Source organism: Pseudoliparis swirei, chromosome 20 (assembly GCF_029220125.1).
Source record: "Pseudoliparis swirei isolate HS2019 ecotype Mariana Trench chromosome 20, NWPU_hadal_v1, whole genome shotgun sequence".
NCBI classification, from domain to species: domain Eukaryota; kingdom Metazoa; phylum Chordata; class Actinopteri; order Perciformes; family Liparidae; genus Pseudoliparis; species Pseudoliparis swirei.
This window is the reverse complement of record NC_079407.1, coordinates 20,785,307-20,803,198: the sequence shown is the minus strand read 5'-3', so window position 1 is coordinate 20,803,198 and position 17,892 is coordinate 20,785,307. Positions and strand designations below refer to the sequence as shown.

General features: G+C 42.1%; 1 protein-coding gene across 1 annotated transcript in view; it reads right to left on the bottom strand.

The window, feature by feature from the left end:
- Nucleotides 1-17,892, bottom strand: part of LOC130211154 (protein jagged-1b) — a 45,823-nt gene that overhangs the window by 1,491 nt on the left and 26,440 nt on the right. The window contains exons 4-13 of the mRNA XM_056441810.1: nucleotides 13,413-13,661; nucleotides 11,842-11,902; nucleotides 10,824-10,954; nucleotides 9,734-9,853; nucleotides 8,211-8,324; nucleotides 4,835-4,948; nucleotides 1,744-1,857; nucleotides 1,433-1,479; nucleotides 1,026-1,202; nucleotides 7-157 (exon numbers count right to left, since the gene is read on the bottom strand). Of these exons, the coding sequence (XP_056297785.1) occupies nucleotides 7-157; nucleotides 1,026-1,202; nucleotides 1,433-1,479; nucleotides 1,744-1,857; nucleotides 4,835-4,948; nucleotides 8,211-8,324; nucleotides 9,734-9,853; nucleotides 10,824-10,954; nucleotides 11,842-11,902; nucleotides 13,413-13,661 (1,278 nt within the window). The remainder of the gene's footprint in view (nucleotides 1-6; nucleotides 158-1,025; nucleotides 1,203-1,432; nucleotides 1,480-1,743; nucleotides 1,858-4,834; nucleotides 4,949-8,210; nucleotides 8,325-9,733; nucleotides 9,854-10,823; nucleotides 10,955-11,841; nucleotides 11,903-13,412; nucleotides 13,662-17,892) is intronic.

Here is a 17,892-nt window from a genome sequence, read left to right as displayed (position 1 = left end):
TTTTACCTGGACAGTGTTGACCATTGCAGGGATTCCTTAGGTTCATGCACTCGTTACCATAGTAACCCTCCGGGCATGCACACAAGTACCTGCCCTCTGTGATGTGACAGGGCACCCCCTTGGGGCAAGGGTTGGGATTGCACATATCCAACACTTTCTGAAATCATGGGTACAAAAACAAAACAGTTGCAGTCACATTCATTTAGTCAGATAGAGATGAGTGACAGGCATCTTTAATCTACTTCCTTGTTGGAGCGTTATCTGTAGATATTGTCTGGTAACCAGTTTAAGTAGATTCAAGACATCTGCCTAAATGTTTAACCGATTAAATGTATTCATTTTCTCTGTTTATCTTTTACATATTATGGGTTCATGTGTCTCATTCATCCAGTCTATGCTTAGTACGCTACTTTCAAGCATATACACATTTTTACTAAACCATTTTCACTAAACCTTACAAAGACACTGTTTACATTCAAGTTTTCTTTTGATATAAAGTGAGCGTTCAACTGGAAATATTTTAATCGGATTATGTTGCACAGATTGTGGGAGAGTTTGCAAACAGATTAGAGCTGCTATTGTAAAAAGCAGTCCCTGTTTACTATTCATCATGGATGTTCTCCATTTTTGGATTCTACGTTCACTTAGTGGTGGAAGTATTCCTTTAAATGGTGTTATTTATCTCACTGGTGCATTTCTTGTTATCAATATTCCATTCAATATATATTGGTCCATCTATTTGGAACAGCTTGACATCAAATATACAGTAATGTGAACTACTTTATGTGCTTTTAAGATTTAATTAAGAAGAACAAAATAACATTATATATATATATATGTTTTGTTGTTTAATTTTTCATTCATCATTTTATTTGTGTTTGACTGTTTTACATTTCATTCTCTGATGTTTTCCAGATTGAAGGGGACGTAAACGTCTCTCCACTGCACATCACGCATATCTATAATTATGATGTTTCAGTCACACCAAGCGAGGCTCAAGCTGACGTCTATGAAGGTTGTCCAACCTCACAGAAGACTCCTGAAAATCCCATGGGACAGTTGCACGTGAAGGTCCTTCCATCCTGCTCCACACACTGTCCTCCATGCAGGCAGGGGGCGCTGTCACAAAGGGTCAGAGCAATCTGGCAATATTTCCCAGAGAAACCAGGTGGACACAAACATCTGGACCCTGACATCTGGTCCTACATGGGACAGAGAGAGCAACAGTTACATAAAGCAGAGAGAGAGAGAGAGAGAGAGAGGGAGAGGATGATTAAATCTTCTTCTCAAGTTTCAAGTTGTGTGAGAATCCTTCAGTATAAGATTGAAGAAAATGAATAATAGAAAGAAGGTGACACTGTGACTGCGGTGAATAAGAGAGAGAGTGAGAGGAAGACAATGAAGCAGTGATGTGCCCAGCCGGGACCCTCACCTCACAACGGCCGCCGTTCAAACACAAACCCTGACAGCTGCTGTTCCCTAGAAATCAGAGGAAGCACAAACACGATATTAATCTGTCACATGGTGATTTGACATGTCTGTGTTTATTGTAAATAACAGTATACAAGAAAGACAACAGACTGTGATTATTGATGTTGTAATATACTGTGCGACTAGGATGTCAGATTGTATTTTCTACATCACAAAGGAGATGCCGTTTAAACTTTATTCTACCGTCCAGGCCGCAGGACAATCCTTCCTTCCTTCCTTCTTTTATTCCTTTCCTTTCCCTTTTATACTCACTGATGTCACAGTTCGGCCCCGTCCATCCAGGAAGACAGTCACACAGGTATCCACCGATCAGGTTGCGACAAGACCGGGCGTGGACGCAGATATTCATTTCACACTCGTTGGTGTCTGAAGGGAGGAAATAAGAAGTTTCTCAAACGCTCTGAAGAACATTTCATCTGTACTTTAGACGTCACATCTGACATCTCTGATCGATCACTTCCTCTTTCATTCTAAAGGGACATTGCAAGATTTCAACCGCAAATGAGTTTTGCACCCTAGCATGATTGCCATGCCAACATAGTATTCCTCTGTATTTCTCTCATCTGTATTTGGATTACTTTAAATTATCATTTCCTTTTTTTTTCTGAGAAATGTATGATTGTTCTGTTGATTGAGCAAAAGCCATCACTGTATACAGTAATATTACAAAGTTTAAAACATGTACTGTTATTTATAGGTTGTTATTTTGGCAGTTATTATCCAGGAAATTAAGTTATAAGTTCCACAGAATGCCACTATTGACCCAATGTATTAATAAACCAAAATACCATCGTAATCTTGTTTTAAACTCACAAATCACATAAACTACTGTAAGCCTCTCACTGAAATGAGATAAAACATCCCATAAAGCGACTGAATCTAATCCTGAATGTCTCCTGGGCCCCGAGATCTTCAGCCATCTGTTCAATTCAATTTTGAAGTGGATGCTTGATTTGAACCGTGCAGTGGGGAGATGGCTCGGCGCTCACCCAGACATGGAGACAGAAAGCTTGCCCCTTCATCAAATATCGTGTTTACAAATGCACAGTACATCCAAAGTAATGCCTTGCAGCATTGTTTACATCTTCCCTGCACAGACCCCCCCCTGCTGTATCACTGCTGCTGTTCAGTTCACGTGAGCCTCCCATTCCCACCCTCTGTCGCACTGGGAGGGTAAAAAGCCAGGAACCCCCTGAGGGCTTGGCTCTGATAGCAAGAGGAGGATTAGAAAGACACGCTGAAAGAATAAAGAGGAAGTTGTCAGTTTGTGAGGTAATCTAAACCTGCTAAAGTCAGTGAGAAGCCTATTAGGGTTTAGCACCGGTAGAGTAAACGTGTGTGTGTGTGTGTGTGTATTTTAAAAAGCGAGTGCAGAAGTCGGCTAATAAACGAGTGGAACTGATAGAAAGTATAATTGCCCTTCCCCATTTGATGCACTTCTGATGCTCTGCCTCTCGGCTCAGACAACACAGTAACATTGTTTCTCCAAAGCGACTTACGATCATGTTACGTTCACACACCGTAGGGACAGTGTCTTGCTCAAGGACACATCGCCTAGGGCAGGGATTGAACTGCCAACCCCCTGTTGAAAGTCAGACCTGCTGACCCCTGACCCACAGTGGCGCTAGAAGGTGCTGTAGATAGACCATATGTTTTCTGCTTAGTGTTAATGTACTCTTTAATTCTACTGTGTAGCTTTTGACTCGGTCACGTTAGCCGTTTGCAATTCAATATTTCAAGACACAAAAACATCTCGAGTGTTAATTGAACTCAGTCTAGAGTTATTCTAAAATGTTGCTTCCGCTGAAATATCAACATTTGATATAAAAAAGTGATTTAGAGAAATTCTTTCTAGAATTAAAAAAACGTGCGTGATGAAACTCAATTTGAAAGGAGGAGGAGGGGGCGGAGCTTTCCAGAGTAACAGTGAACGTTGTCATCAACACTGGGCGTTTCACTCTTGCTCTAGTTGTGATAACTCTAAAAGAGTCAATATACTTTAACACTGAATATTTAACACTGGGGAATTTACTGTGTATGAAGAGGTGTGTGTGTGTGTGTGTGTGTGTGTGTGTGTGTGTGTGTGTGTGTGTGTGTGTGTGTGTGTGTGTGTGTGTTTGTGTGTGTGACTGTGAGCTACTGACCCGTGATGCGGAACTATGGGGGATTATCAAGTGTCAGAGTGACATATCACTGGAGCACAGCGGAGGAGGAGCTGTCATCCTGAAATATGTCTCACTTGTTTAGTTATAACCCGCAAGCCTCTATTTGAAGTGTGTAGGTAGTCGTGTATCCTCTGTGTGTGAGTGTGTGTGTGTGTGTGTGTGTGGGTGTGTGTGTGACCCGATCCTCTGCTGTACACACACAATAACCCTGTGGGGTTATACTTGTCAATATGAGTGAACGCAGCCCAAAGCAACGTGACATTTAGAGAACACTGATTGGCTACGAGCGTTAACATGCCGTCGGCCTTTTCTGCCTCTTCAATTTGTCCTTTAAATGCATATTCCACTTCAAATGGAACACATAATCACCTTTTGGTCATTGAAACACAGCTTTTGAAACCGGCTGTGAATTACAGCTCAGATTGATTGAACCTTTCAGAGGATCAGTGTTGAAAACGCCAATGAATCGATTCCTTTGAGGATGATAAATATCAGACGATCTCATTAATAGAACTGAGTAGAAACAACTGTAGTGGCAGACTTTAATGATGAAAAATCATCATTGCTACAAAAACCCAAGTATGAATAATACTCAGACACGATCCTTTGCACCAAATGTTGAGTCTTTGTTTAGAATGTAATATTTTAGTGATTTATAGTACAAGTTGTACAGCACATAGTTCTGGCATCTTCCATCTCAGTTGTTACATAAGGCTGTGAAAAATGGTTGAAATCAATATCACAATTGTCCAACTGTAAGGAAAGTATATGCACAATGAAAATAAACTTAATTAAATAATATAAATAAACTGTCAAACCAGTGCACTGTGTTCCACCAGTGTGCATCAGGCTAAACCTTTTCAAATAAAAGCAATAACTAGTTTGGATGTTCCTATTGGAAGCTCCTGAACGGCTGCTTCATGAACCGTATGGTGAGATTGTTTCAGCAAGAAACTTTCAATCTCAAGTGCACAACACATTACATTTTCACGACAGCAACTGAATGGACCTTCTGTAGCTAATAATAGATAATAATAAAGAGAAGTTTGTAAAATGATGTCATGAGATAATATTATCACCATGATTTTGTTTGGGTTCACTAAACGACGACGCTTAAATTATTGCCCTGCTCTAAGTGAGTCTTGATTTAGTCTTTTGAAGTCTATTCAGACACTGACCCAGCTGGCACGTCCTGCCGGTCCATCCAGGCGGGCAGAGGCACCGGTAACCTCCAGGAGCCTCCTGACACGTCGCTCCGCGGCCACATGGGCTCCGATCACACTGCCTCACCGCTGGGAAGAGAGGATATGGCACATGAAGAAGTGGAGTGTGTCGTGGGAATGTGTGCGTGAATGTGAAAGAGACGTTCTGTGTGTCACTGAGGCGTTGGCATCGGTATGCGGACGCTTCAGCGGCCCATGTTTTCATCCTCTTTTCTGCTGCTCTGGTTTCTGTGCAAACAGTGATAAACAAATCGCCTGCTGCACGGACATGGCTGTCGCCTCGATCCTTTCCCAGAGAGGAGGGAGGAAAAAGGGGATTTAAATAAAGGAAAGCATGATTGGGAGGGGGGGAGGGAATAGAAATAGAAAAATGGGGCGATTCCACTCCTGTGTGAAGGAATTAAAAACAGATAAAGAAATGAGAGGAGAACAAACAGAGAGAAGCTCTCCTATTAGGGGTTAGCCATGCATGCATGACTTCCTCTTACGCATAGCATATTTGTGCATGTGTGCCATCATCATTTTTTTCCATGCACGACTCTGTGTTATTCATCTTTTTGTCAAGAGCTCTCTGTCTCATAACCTTTTGCCATATTGTACCTCACCATGCAGAAAGAACTCCCTTGACCCTGACTCCAATAATAACCCAGCCAAGCACAACAACTAGATGAGGAATTCATTCCAAACAAGGACGCCTTTAATTAATATGATATATATATATATATATATATATCTCGCAGAGCTGTGTTGTGGTTATGGTTGTCATTCACTGTGTATTCCCCAGAGAGACCCCCACACGACACACAGAGACAGAGATAGACTGCCTCTAGGGCTGTTAATCAAGCCAACAACAAATATCAAGAGCAAAAGTCAACTAGTCCTTTATTCCTCAGTTGTTCTCTCTCTCTGAAATAAAAGTGTTTACATTCCAGCAGTGTTCATCCAGATCGAGGTGAAAGCCGAACACTGCTTGTTTACACACTCTGACAGACCGTAACTTGTATGATACAATCACACCTGTCGCCACACACACAAGCACAAGCTCACACCTGCTGTATTCACATGTCTCACACACACACACACACACACACACACACAAAGACAGACCACAGGGTCGAGCCTATGACTGACGGTTGTGACAGCTCAGTTGTTACTAAATGGCTTGAAAGAAGGTCAAATATTTGACCTTTACCCACGCTTTAGGACATGGAAGTGGGAGATCACACATGATGTGACAAATGATGTTTACAAAAGTGTCTGTAGAAGCCGGCGTATGTAGCTTTGCAGAAGCTACTTAGTGTTAGTTTACAGTAACATTCCACTGTTGTTGTTTTTTACACTGAGTGGTCACTTTATTTGTAATAAATATTATTACTCAGCCTGTCAAATAAGCAGTTTAATGTCTTCTGTGGATGTGGAACCCCGACAGTATCACCTCAAATAACAGGATGATGAGATTGGGATCATGGGAGATGTATAATCTGGTGTTTCTGAGCTGGACACTTGCCAATAAAAGTCACCATATTTCAGCCTTTGTTGCTTTAATTTGTATAATTATTTAGTCATTTTGACTATAAAGTTGCACCTCTATGTTTAATGATGAATTGTTTCACGCCGCCACATTTTGTCTCTGCTTTCTGTCTTAAGTCTTGTGAAACTTAATGTCCAAGGGACCAGTTTCCTTGGGCAGAATTCTAGCTGTCTTAAGTTCCTTCGATCTTTTACGTTGATCACCGACACCGTTTAAGTTATTGTTATTTGTTGTTAGCATTAGACATTTTTAGGAGAAACATCAGTGCAGCAAAATATTGTCACCACATTTGATGAGGACCGAGGTCAAAGCCAACAACATATCATTCCTGTTTACGTCTGGCTCTGGTCTCACTTTCTTCACTAAGCAAACACAATGTGATAACACTACATTCATTTGGCAGACGCCAAGACCACGTTTTTTTCCAGAGGGAACAGGATGTCGCCACACAAATCCTCACATGCGGGATTAAAGCCGGCTGATATTCACTTGTCTGCGTGTGTGTGATGTTTCGACTCCACAGGGAAGAAGACGAGTGATTGACGCACACTCGTCTCACCCTTTGTACGTCTGACCTCCTCTCGTGGCCGGGAGACTCCCTGTTATCAGGATTTGCTTTGTGTTTCAAATCGAGGAATTTCTCCTTTGTTTCTCATTGCATCAGGAGCCATTTGGGCGTTAGTGTGATTCTCGTTTAACATATCGATGTGTGGACATGAGAACCGCCTCGTACACGAGAGCTACTGCCACACCTGTCTGAACTGGTGCTTGTGACGCACTCTGCTGACATGTGTGAACTAATCTACCTCATCTGGATCAGAGTCTGGATGTACTTTGATGCGGGACATTATACAGGACTGTCTCAGAAAATTAGAATATTGTGATGAAGTTCTTTATTTTCTGTAATGCAATTAAAAAAACAAAAATGTCATGCATTCTGGATTCATTACAAATCAACTGAAATATTGCAAGCCTTTTATTCTGATTTATTGCTGATTATGGCTTACAGCTTAAGAAAACTCAAATATTCTATCTCTAAATATTAGAATATCATGAAAAAGTATACTAGTAGGGTATTAAACAAATCACTTGAATTGTCTAATTAACGAAACACCTGCAAGGGTTTCCTGAGCCTTGACAAACACTCAGCTGTTATAAATCTTTTTAACTTGGTCTGAGGAAATATTAAAATTTTATGAGATAGGATTTTAGAGTTTTCTTAAGCTGTAAGCCATAATCAGCAATATTAAAAGAATAAAAGGCTTGCAATATTTCAGTTGATTTGTAATGAATCCAGAATGTATGACATTTTTGTTTTTTTAATTGCATTACAGAAAATAAAGAACTTTATCACAATATTCTAATTTTCTGAGACAGTCCTGTATATGAATGAGGAATTAGACAATTGAGCACCTGATTCACTGCCATCAAAAAAAATACCATTTACACACAGGTTCACCTCTACAGTTTACAGTTAATCAATAGAGTTGATCAAAGATGCTCCACCTCACCTTTTCTTGGCAGCAACACTCTCACTCTCTCTCTCTCTCACACACACACACAGACACACACACACACACACACACACACACACACACACACAAAGCCAGAAACAGGGCGAGACAGACCACTGATTGCCGTTTATGTTCAGGCTGATTTGGCTTCCTCTGTTTGATTGATTAGAGTCACTGACTGGCTTTTATCCAATAACTACCAATCACAGACATTCTCACACTGCCCTGCGCTGTGTGTGAGGACTGTGTGTGTGTGTGTGTGTGTGTGTGTAGCATTGGCAATCACCATCAACGCAGGTGGGTCCGGTCCAGCCGTCGGTACACGTACAGCTGAAGCCCGTTGGGTCTTCCACGCAGGCGGCGCCGTTCATACACGGCGACGACAAACACGCGTGCTCCACTGACGAGAGGAGAAGAGCATGACATCGACACGTGAGGATGTAATTTAACTTCCTCATCATATATTTTTGTGAATATTATTCACGGTTTTCTCCGGGGACGTTTATTGAGGGTCACCTTACACTACTGAACGTGGCACCTTATCAATATAGAGCCATGTACATCACGTATGTGTCTGTATATAATCACGGGTGTGATACAGATACATATGTGTGGTTGTGTATTGAGGTCTGTTTCTACTATGAAATGTAAACTTTTTTCTATGTCACTTCAGACTCTCGGGTAACATTATTGCATTGTTGTTGTTGGTGTTGTTGTTGTTGTGTATTTTATTCAGTCTATCATTGCAATATAATACAATATTATTCTATATAATATACAAAACAGAAAGACTGCAAAGGTATAATTAGAAGCAAAAATGCTTATATATTCCTATCCTAAATTATTATTATCAAATAAATCAGATAATTAATATAAAAATAAAGAAAAAGAAAGAAAAAATAAATAATATATATATATATGTATATGTATATTATTTATTATACATCTTCTTCAGATCAGTGATTAATGACCGTGTTCCAAACATCGCCCAACCAAATAGGTTAACTCAGTTTACTTTTAGTTTAGTTCTTTGTTGATGTGTACTATTTATTATGCTTGCTATAGTTTATATATAATATATTGTTTGTATTGTTTGCTTCAATGCTTCAGTACATTTGTTTCAGTTCATAACGTAGAGTATCATGAGTATATCTAAGATGGTCAGTTTTAGTCTGATTAAGTGTGTGATAAATGATGGACTTTAGAGCCTCGCAGTGTTTGAGACGTACATTTGTTTAGTTCATGATGAACTCATTTTTGGGCTCAGCACCTTCCCGCTTTGACTGGGATGTGCATGTCTGGCCGTGCACATCCCCACAGTCACTTAAAGGTAATATTATAGTGGCAGACGGATGCTTTCTCTCAAAATGAAGACAGACTTCTATAAAATCACTAAAGGGGATGTTTCAACTTGCTGTCTTTCTCTTAGTGTTTTGAGAAAAAAAGCAATGTGATTCAACTTTTAAAAATGTAAATGTATATAACATAATACTTGGTGTATGGTATGAAGTCAGCAACAAATTAAAATGCAGTATATACAGATTTTATATTCATGGTTATGTCTTATATATAATTGTTTTCGCATTAGTTATTTTCTTTGTTGTTTATATTGATGCATTTGTTATTTTGATAAACTTAACATCCTCAATTTGACCTTCAATTTTGCTTCCTGTGCCACATTATGTTATCTCTCTTTTTGCATGAGCATCGCCTTCATTAAAACAAACAACCCGGTTTCATTCCACATTTCTTATCTGCTGTATCAACATATTGTATTTAAATAAAAAAAAATTTGTAAACCAAACTCACCGATATCACAGTTCCGTCCTCTGAAACCTTCCCGACACTCACAGTGGAACTCATTGGGCTCCGTGTTGGTGCAGGTCCCGCCGTTCTTACAGGGCGGGTGGGTGCCACAGTAGTTTAGATCTGAGGTTGTACAAAATTATGATTAAACTACTGGTATATTTATAATATATATTTATATTTCAGTTCAGTTCACAGCTCAAAACAGCAGAAACTAATTATAAAAGATACAAGAATAAGGATAACATGCATTCAGGTTCACTTCAGTTTGAAGCACACACGCACACACACTGAAGTCTAGGTCCAGGCTGTGTGTCAGTAGCTGACTGTGCAGGTCGGGAGCTGCAGGGCCTGTGTTAAGGCTGATTAAAGCGTTCTCTAATGATCTCCTCTGTGTCCACCATCTCTGTCTCAAAGCTCTTGAAAGAGTCTTTCAGAAACACACAGAGACAGCTTAGGACCTCACCTAAGAGCCTACCCCCGCTCACATTCACCTTTACCAAGGCTATCGCCTTTCCTTTGCACAATACTCCATGCCGTGGGCTCCCGGATCCCAGCTCCCACACTGGTACAGAGGTGGGAGATGTACTGGTTGATTCTGGGATAATAATGGAGGAACTTTGCTCCAGTGTGTGGGAAAAGTCAAAGTGTGGAGGGTGAAGCCCTGAAGGAGCTGAGTCCTACCTCATGATGCCATGCAGGGGAAGGTGTGTGAAGAACCACGCCTGACAAACTAATATACTGCGCACACAATGTTTGTCACACACACACACGCACATGCACACACACACACTTGTAGGCAAAGCTCTTTCATCTTCATGTTGATGACACAGTTCTGTACTTACTGAGTGTTTCTAAAAATTAGAAGTGACACATGGGTAGTAGTGAGGGGGGTTGGCTTGTCAGCTGGGTTTTTCATTAATCTTGGGATACATATCTTTCGGTTTTTCATCACACATTGTATTAATAGGTCTACTGTTTTCTAAACAAGAAAAAAACATATCTGTCCATTGATCAGAAGAAGGAAAACACATATATCTGGGCCTTCCTTCATTCGGACTTCAAAACATTCAAATTGTGTCTCATATCTGACCTTTGTCACACAGCAGTCCTCCCCAATTGATGTCGCACACACACTGCCAGGGATTGCCGCAGCTTCCGTACACGCAGCCGGGGAACGTCACACAATGGTCACACAGCGGGCCCTTCCAGCCGTAATGACACCTGAAGGGCAGAGAAACGTTTGCTCTCTCCCCTTCATCGACTCGATAGGAACTGTCCTGAACCAGTTTCGTCGGTCATTTTATGCGCATGCTTTGGGAATGTCCACTTATTTTAATATTATCACATCGTTAATGTGGGTAAGTGGTTAACATGTCCGTCTTTCAATCAAGGGGTTGGCGGTTCAATCCCCACCCTCGTCGATGTGTCCTTGAGCAATACACGTAACCCTGAGTTGCTCCCTGTAGCTGTGTCTACGGTGTATGAATGTAACATGATTGTAAGTCGCTTTGGATAAAAGGGTCAGCTAAATGTAATTTAATATATTACTTGTTTCTGAAAAAGCAAGAGGTGCAGGAAACATTTGTTTTCTTACAACATATATATAATTTCAGATGTAATATGCAGATTTTAACTTCAGTAGTTCAGTTTGTGAAGAGAGGTGCTCTTATAATGATTGCATAGATAGTGGAAATAGTCCATCAGTGCAGTCTAGCACCGGCCCACGGCTGCACCATGCACAGCACGTGGGATTCAAACTCTAATCCAGACTAAGGTTGAAAAACAACTATATTTGAATATTGCGTTGTGGCTGTACACCAGAAAGAAAGTGGCATCTGAGAATGACTGGAGGAAGAGAGTGTTTAGAAAATCTTCTGAATATTCCGGGCTTCATATCGAGGTATTTAGTTTAAAATATTACTCTCCACACAGTGAATAGTTTAATTTAATGTAGCTACATTCTTGTGTCATCTGGTAGTGATTGTATCTGCCCAATGTTGCTGTTACTTTGTCCATCATGGCATTGATTGTGAAATGACACATCCTTCAGCCCAGCTAGGCGAGTGCCGACAGTTAACTACTTCTCGTGAAGTGTTCCTTGGACTTACTTGCATTCTTCAGGTGCAGAGCAGGAGCCGTGGACCTGATGACAGCCCTGCCTGCACACCGCTGTCAACAAAACACACAAAAAGTGAATCATTGGAGATTAGAGAAACAGTTCATATGAACAGAACTGACACTCTGTTGAGTCAGTGGGCATTAACACCTGCAATCTACACTGAATACATCTGTATCACTGCCAGGTTGACAGCACCGACATCACTATGACGGAATATCTCGATATCACCTCAATATTTGACTGTGAGATTATTTACATCTACAGTTCAGCGACTCACATTTCCAGATGGAGAGCCCAAGAAAAAAATAAACTCCCTTGACCCTTGTCTCGGTCAGTAACCTGCAGGGGGTAACAGAGGCACCGTGGCTAATTTTGTCAGACTTCCTGCTTCTCTGCAGCCCAATCAGCGACCTGCTGAGGAGGAAGTCACACTTAGTGAGACAGCGGCGGGATGGGCAAGGCCGCAGGATGTCCGTAAACTAGCTGCGTGGCCTTCAGGGTTCCAATGGTTTCCACTCTGGTTTCCTTGGTTCACTTTTACCATCGCAACACGAAGGCAGCACTCCGAGGTCACGCAGCGAGGTCATCCAGCTGATGAGTCACAGACGAGAGAATAGTCCCCCGATAAGCACACTGACGCTGACTGACGCGTATTTGTGATGTGCAGCTGGGTTTTAAGTGGCCAAAAGAGTTTTGGGAAGTTAAGGACATTCATGAGGCCGATGCTTTCTTGGTCAATGGGCTGTTTGAGCTCTCTGTGTCGATTCCAGGGTGATAGTAACGTACATGCATGTGTATGAGGGACTCAACGCAACACATCTAGTTCCTAAAGCTGATTCATCCGTTCATCGGTCACATTTATTTTGACAGAACTCAAAATGACAGTTTTTAAAGGATTCATAATCTAAAAGGACAACAAGGAAACCCTCATGGAAAAACCTTTGAACAAACCTTGTGGAGGATCACTACAGAGGAAACCCCCTCCAGGGATAGGAGGGAAATAAATGGAAAGCAAAACATTTTTGTGTTTTTTATCACAAGTGGCGTCAAGTGATCCTGAAGAAAATATTAGGTGAATATTTCAAGCAACAAACATTTCCCCAAATATGTAGAGCATACGTACCATTTTAAATGACACTCAAGCATAACATGTGAAGCGTTGTCATATAAATGAACACAGACATTATTGTTTGTGGCACACATCGCTTTTCACTATCATAAAGGCTTGATTGTTGTCTGTTTCACATATTAAGCCATTTATTACGGTCAGATAACTAATGAACCAATTGCACTACAATGCAATATTAATGACGATGCAAACTTGGTGTTAAAGGACTAGTTTGGTATATGCGCTCAGCTTTCTTGTAGATGAAAATGTCCACCACCTTTATGTTTGTACAGTAAAGACAACGCGACTGCCAGCAGCTGGTTATCTGAGCTTAGCACACAGACAGAAAACAGGAGCAACAGCGAGGAAGCAAAGTCTCTCTACCAGCACCTTTAAAGCTCAGCACTATAATGTATGTCATCTGGGCATTTCTATTTAAATGCCTCTCTTACCTTCTTTGCACTCTGGCCCCGTCCAGCCCTCCATGCAGACCTTGGAGCCGCTGGGGTCACAGTTGAAGTGACCGAAGAAGTCGTCGCGGACCCTGCAGAACTTGTTGCAAAAGGGGCCGTAGTAATTTGAATCGCAGCGGAAGCGAAGCCGGTAATCCAGACTGAGAGGCTCCCCGTGGTGACGGTACGTCTGCCACTGTTCACTAGGGTTCAACATGGAGGAGAGGAGGACTCGCTCAATCAACTGACCTGAGGGAAGAGGGGAAGAGGAAAGATTTAGAAAACACATGCGTTCATTTTCTGAGAGAAGAAACGCTTAAACTGGTAATGGATGTAGTTATGAGCACAACGCTGACATTAAGTTGTTGAACATGATACTACATCATCAGAAGTTTTTGAAGCAACATTTATTGGGCGTGGAGTTTCTTGCCACCTGGCTAACATAAGTCCTTTATACCCTCTCCTTTTAGCTCAACTCTTGAGAGAAATATCTTTCCTCTGCTAAATGCAGCACTTTGTTCATCAGTTATATCGAGCAAACTTCATATGGAATTTAGAGTTTTTGCTGAAAACAGACTCCTACTGCAGGAAATAACACTGATGAGCGTGTCTAGACTTAACCAGAACTGTTTATTTAGTTGTCGTAAAACTAAAACAATAATGAGATGTTTAAAGGAGCCGAGGGGTAATGCAAAGTGGGTTGGTAATTCTCTGTGGGTTTATAGTGCAGCTATGAAGTCGCCACTTGGCATTCACAGCTCTTTTAAGCAAGTAATCACATCACAATCCATCATCTATGTTTTCAAAATAGTTTCTTTTCATCTACATAATATGAATATATGTGAAGCAGGCTTTCTTTTTTTGGGGGGGGGAGTCCAGGTTCATACATCAGCATCAAGGTACTTGACCAGACAGCAAGGATACTAGGGAACTGAAAAGCAGTCCCAGTATGAATATTGACTATCGGGCCAGAGAAAAGGGGTACGGGTCTCAAAGGAAGAGAGAGGGCAGCCTGGACATGAGAGAGGGACAAGCGCTGGGGCTCCTGACTTCTGACCCCCGGAGGGGATGTCTCAGAGGCGCTGTCCTCCCCAACTTAGTTATTATCGCCTGTGGCAGGGTATTAACACCCACAAAGCACTGAGAATATGTGTGTGTGTGTGTCAAAGGCAAACAGAGTCAAAGAGGAAGAGAGGTAGCTATTAGCGCACACACGTAGCAAACTGCCTGATGGGGAGATGACATCACCTTTAGTTGGACACAAAGGAATGAAAACAGTCACATACTGAGTGTGTGTGTTTAAGAGGGTAAGAGAGGATTGGGAACAGGTCCGACGCTGAGCGCTGTGTTGGCTCAGCCGTTGTCCCGTTCCTCCACTGGCCCTCTTCCTGTAGTCAAATTGAGGGTTGATTTTTCCAATCGCTCATTATGCTCCTGCAGTGCTTTGTGGGGGGTTTCATTATTGTATGACTCTGGCATGTCAAAGAGCTAATCGTCACCATAATGTCTCTGGCAGACAACAGCAGACACAAGGAGAGAAGAAGAAGAAAAATAAACACAATATCAGCCGACACAGCGGGAAAGGTATAAAACAGAGTGTACTGTCCTCTCATGTGATGGCACAACGAGTGAGCACAGGTAGAGAGGGGGCCGGCAACACGCTCACAAACCAGCAGCAACAACAAGGTCTGTTAAATGAGACTTTACTGAAAAGCAAAGACAATCTAAGCAGCGGGCACACAGGCATTGTGTCTGCAGGTAGCATAACACCTAAATCACTTTCTCCGGCCTCCGGTGATCGTCCCCTGCTGCCAGCTGTGAAGTGGCTGCCCTTTACAGTGACTGAGAAAAACGCTGCGGGGGCCAAATCGCTTCCTTTTGACTTGTTATTCCTCATCACCAGAACCGACAAATCAATACGGTATAGATCTATGGAAGCCACTAGATCAGCCGGATGGTGTTTGTGTCTCCCTCGTATTTGATTTCTGTGAGTAATTCTCAGAGTGGTCCTGTTTGTGTTGCTGTTGTAACATGTTCAAATGGAACTGGATAAAAAAAACACAAAGTCCGAACATGTGTCTTGGATCTTTATGGAGAAGCTGGTCTCGATTAGGATTCTTCTGTTGAATTTCACTTTCTCTCCAGCGAGGGTGGCAATGTTGAGGCTGTTGGTGCTCCATTAATACAGTTGAATCACACACGTGAACACAAACCTGCACTCAAAATGAGCCTCGGAATAAGCGACCAGAAGGAAGATCAGAGAGACAATCAAACTGCTGCTCTTTGAAGATAATTCTGGTTTATTATAAAAGGTAAAAGTTGGAGGTTTTTTGACCACTAGCAAAGCATTGATTTTATCTCCTGCACGCAGTCCATTTTCACTCCTAAGTTGTCAAATACTTGGTGAGTGGTCCTATGTGTCAAACTATGACACTCTACTTGGCTGCAGTCATGGCAGGAGTAAAGGAGGAAGTCCGGTGACGCAGTAGAAAGCTTGATAAACTCCATGAATGGAGGAGCCGGGGTTGGTTGGATGGATGGGACACATGAATTTCTTCCGGGTGACCGGTAGTTGTGTCCTGTGTGAAACCAAAAGTCAATGATGAAATATTCAAAGTTACATTTGTTAGTTAAGTTACTCAAAGTTACCATTTGATCTAAAAAAAAAAGTTACTCAACGTTATCTGATGTAGGTTTGATTAAATCATGCACGTTGCATTGCATATGTATTGCAGTCTACTTAAATATTTAATAAAAATACTCATTCTAACCCAAACCACTATTTTTGATGATGGTTTGGGTCGTTTATTTTGAAAAGAGTGTCTGCATGACTAGAAATTGAAACTTATCAAACTGAAGCTAGAGGAGTGCTCAGAGAGCCACGGTCTAAAGCATCGGGCCAGTGTCCAGGCTGCCATAGTTAATTGTTGAATCAACAACTCACAAAAACTGAACATTAGTTTTATTGCAATACAGTTGTACTGGACTGCATTTATTTGAGCTATTAAGTCTAACTGACAAACTCGCCACTGAGAGTACATGCAAATAAAGGACTGTTTCAGAAGGCACAGTTGTGCTCAGTAATCCTCTCTGATTAGCAGCAGGTCCCGATAAGTCCAGTCAGGCTGCTGCAGGACGCCTGTGTTTGGGCAAAGCTAAGCTGCTCGCGTAGTGAACGGCTTTAGATCCAATGTAAAGGCTGACAGGAGCTCAGGTGAAAACGGCAGATAATGCAAACAAGATGTAAGAGCAGCGCTGGAGGGCAAAGAGAGGAGAGGACAGGAAAGACGAACACAGAGAGAGAGAAGGATGGTTCCCAGTTTCTCATTACCTCCGCCATCTTTTGGATCTTTGGATACGACTGGCTGAGAGGAAGGTAGAGGATTGTAGGATGAAAGAGAGGACTGTGGTATGACAGGAATGAGGAAGGCATATCTGACTCCCTCTATGTATGTGTGTGTGTGTATGTGTTGTGCTTTTTTATAGCTCACATTCCCAGCCATGAAGCTTTTCCTGATTATGAGGAGAAAAAATAAGGAGGCGAGCAAGAAATTAAAGGGTCTGGTTAAAAGACTTTCGAGGATATTTTCACATTGCTTTCACCATGTTAAACAACACAGACTCGGAAATAAGTACCTGTGATGTGTTTGCCTCGATGGAAATGTTGCTTGTTGACAATTGATTTAAAGAAAAGTTAGTATACTTTTTTCCATTAACCAAACCGCCTATTTAAGGTCATGTGGGGCGCTGGAGCCGATCCCAGCTGACATTGGGTGGTGGTGGACTACACCATGGGCAGGTCGCCAGTTTATCGCAGGGTACATAAAGAGACACACAACCAGGCACGTGCACAGATAGAGCCCTAGTGGTGCTCAAGCACCAGCCCTTTTGCCCTGGATGAGAAAAGTGCCCTTTTTGCTGGAGACACTTTTTTTTCATTCATCAGTATTTAAGAATAAAAGTTACTCTCTCTGTCATAAACTCCCCCCAAATGTGATTTGATATCCGACGGGGCATTTATTTGAGTTCTTGTGAGAATTTCGCCCCGACATGCTCCGCGGCGCTCACGAGCCCCCCTGCCCCCGCTGCGCCCCTCCCTCCTCCTCCTCCACTTATAGGGCTCGATCACACCAGACGCACCACTCAAAAACGCGTAGCCTGCAAAACCATTGATTCCCTATCATGGTATGGCGTGACTTTCAGACGCGCCTTTTAAACGCCACGCGGCGATGTTTTTTTGCGTTTTTCAGGGGCGGTTAAAAGTTAAAATATTCTGAACTTTAAGCGCGAGGCGCGGAAGCGCGCCGCTCATCAATGTCACACTCGGCCAGGTTTTTGACAAGGCGTTTTTGGTGCGGCTGCGTTTTTTAGAGTCGCGTCTGGTGTGATCGAGCCCTAAGGGCTCGCGCAGGTTTCCTCGCGCCACCAAACTGGTGCACCTCCTTCTCCTCTGACCCGTAGCATCAGACACACAGGTCAT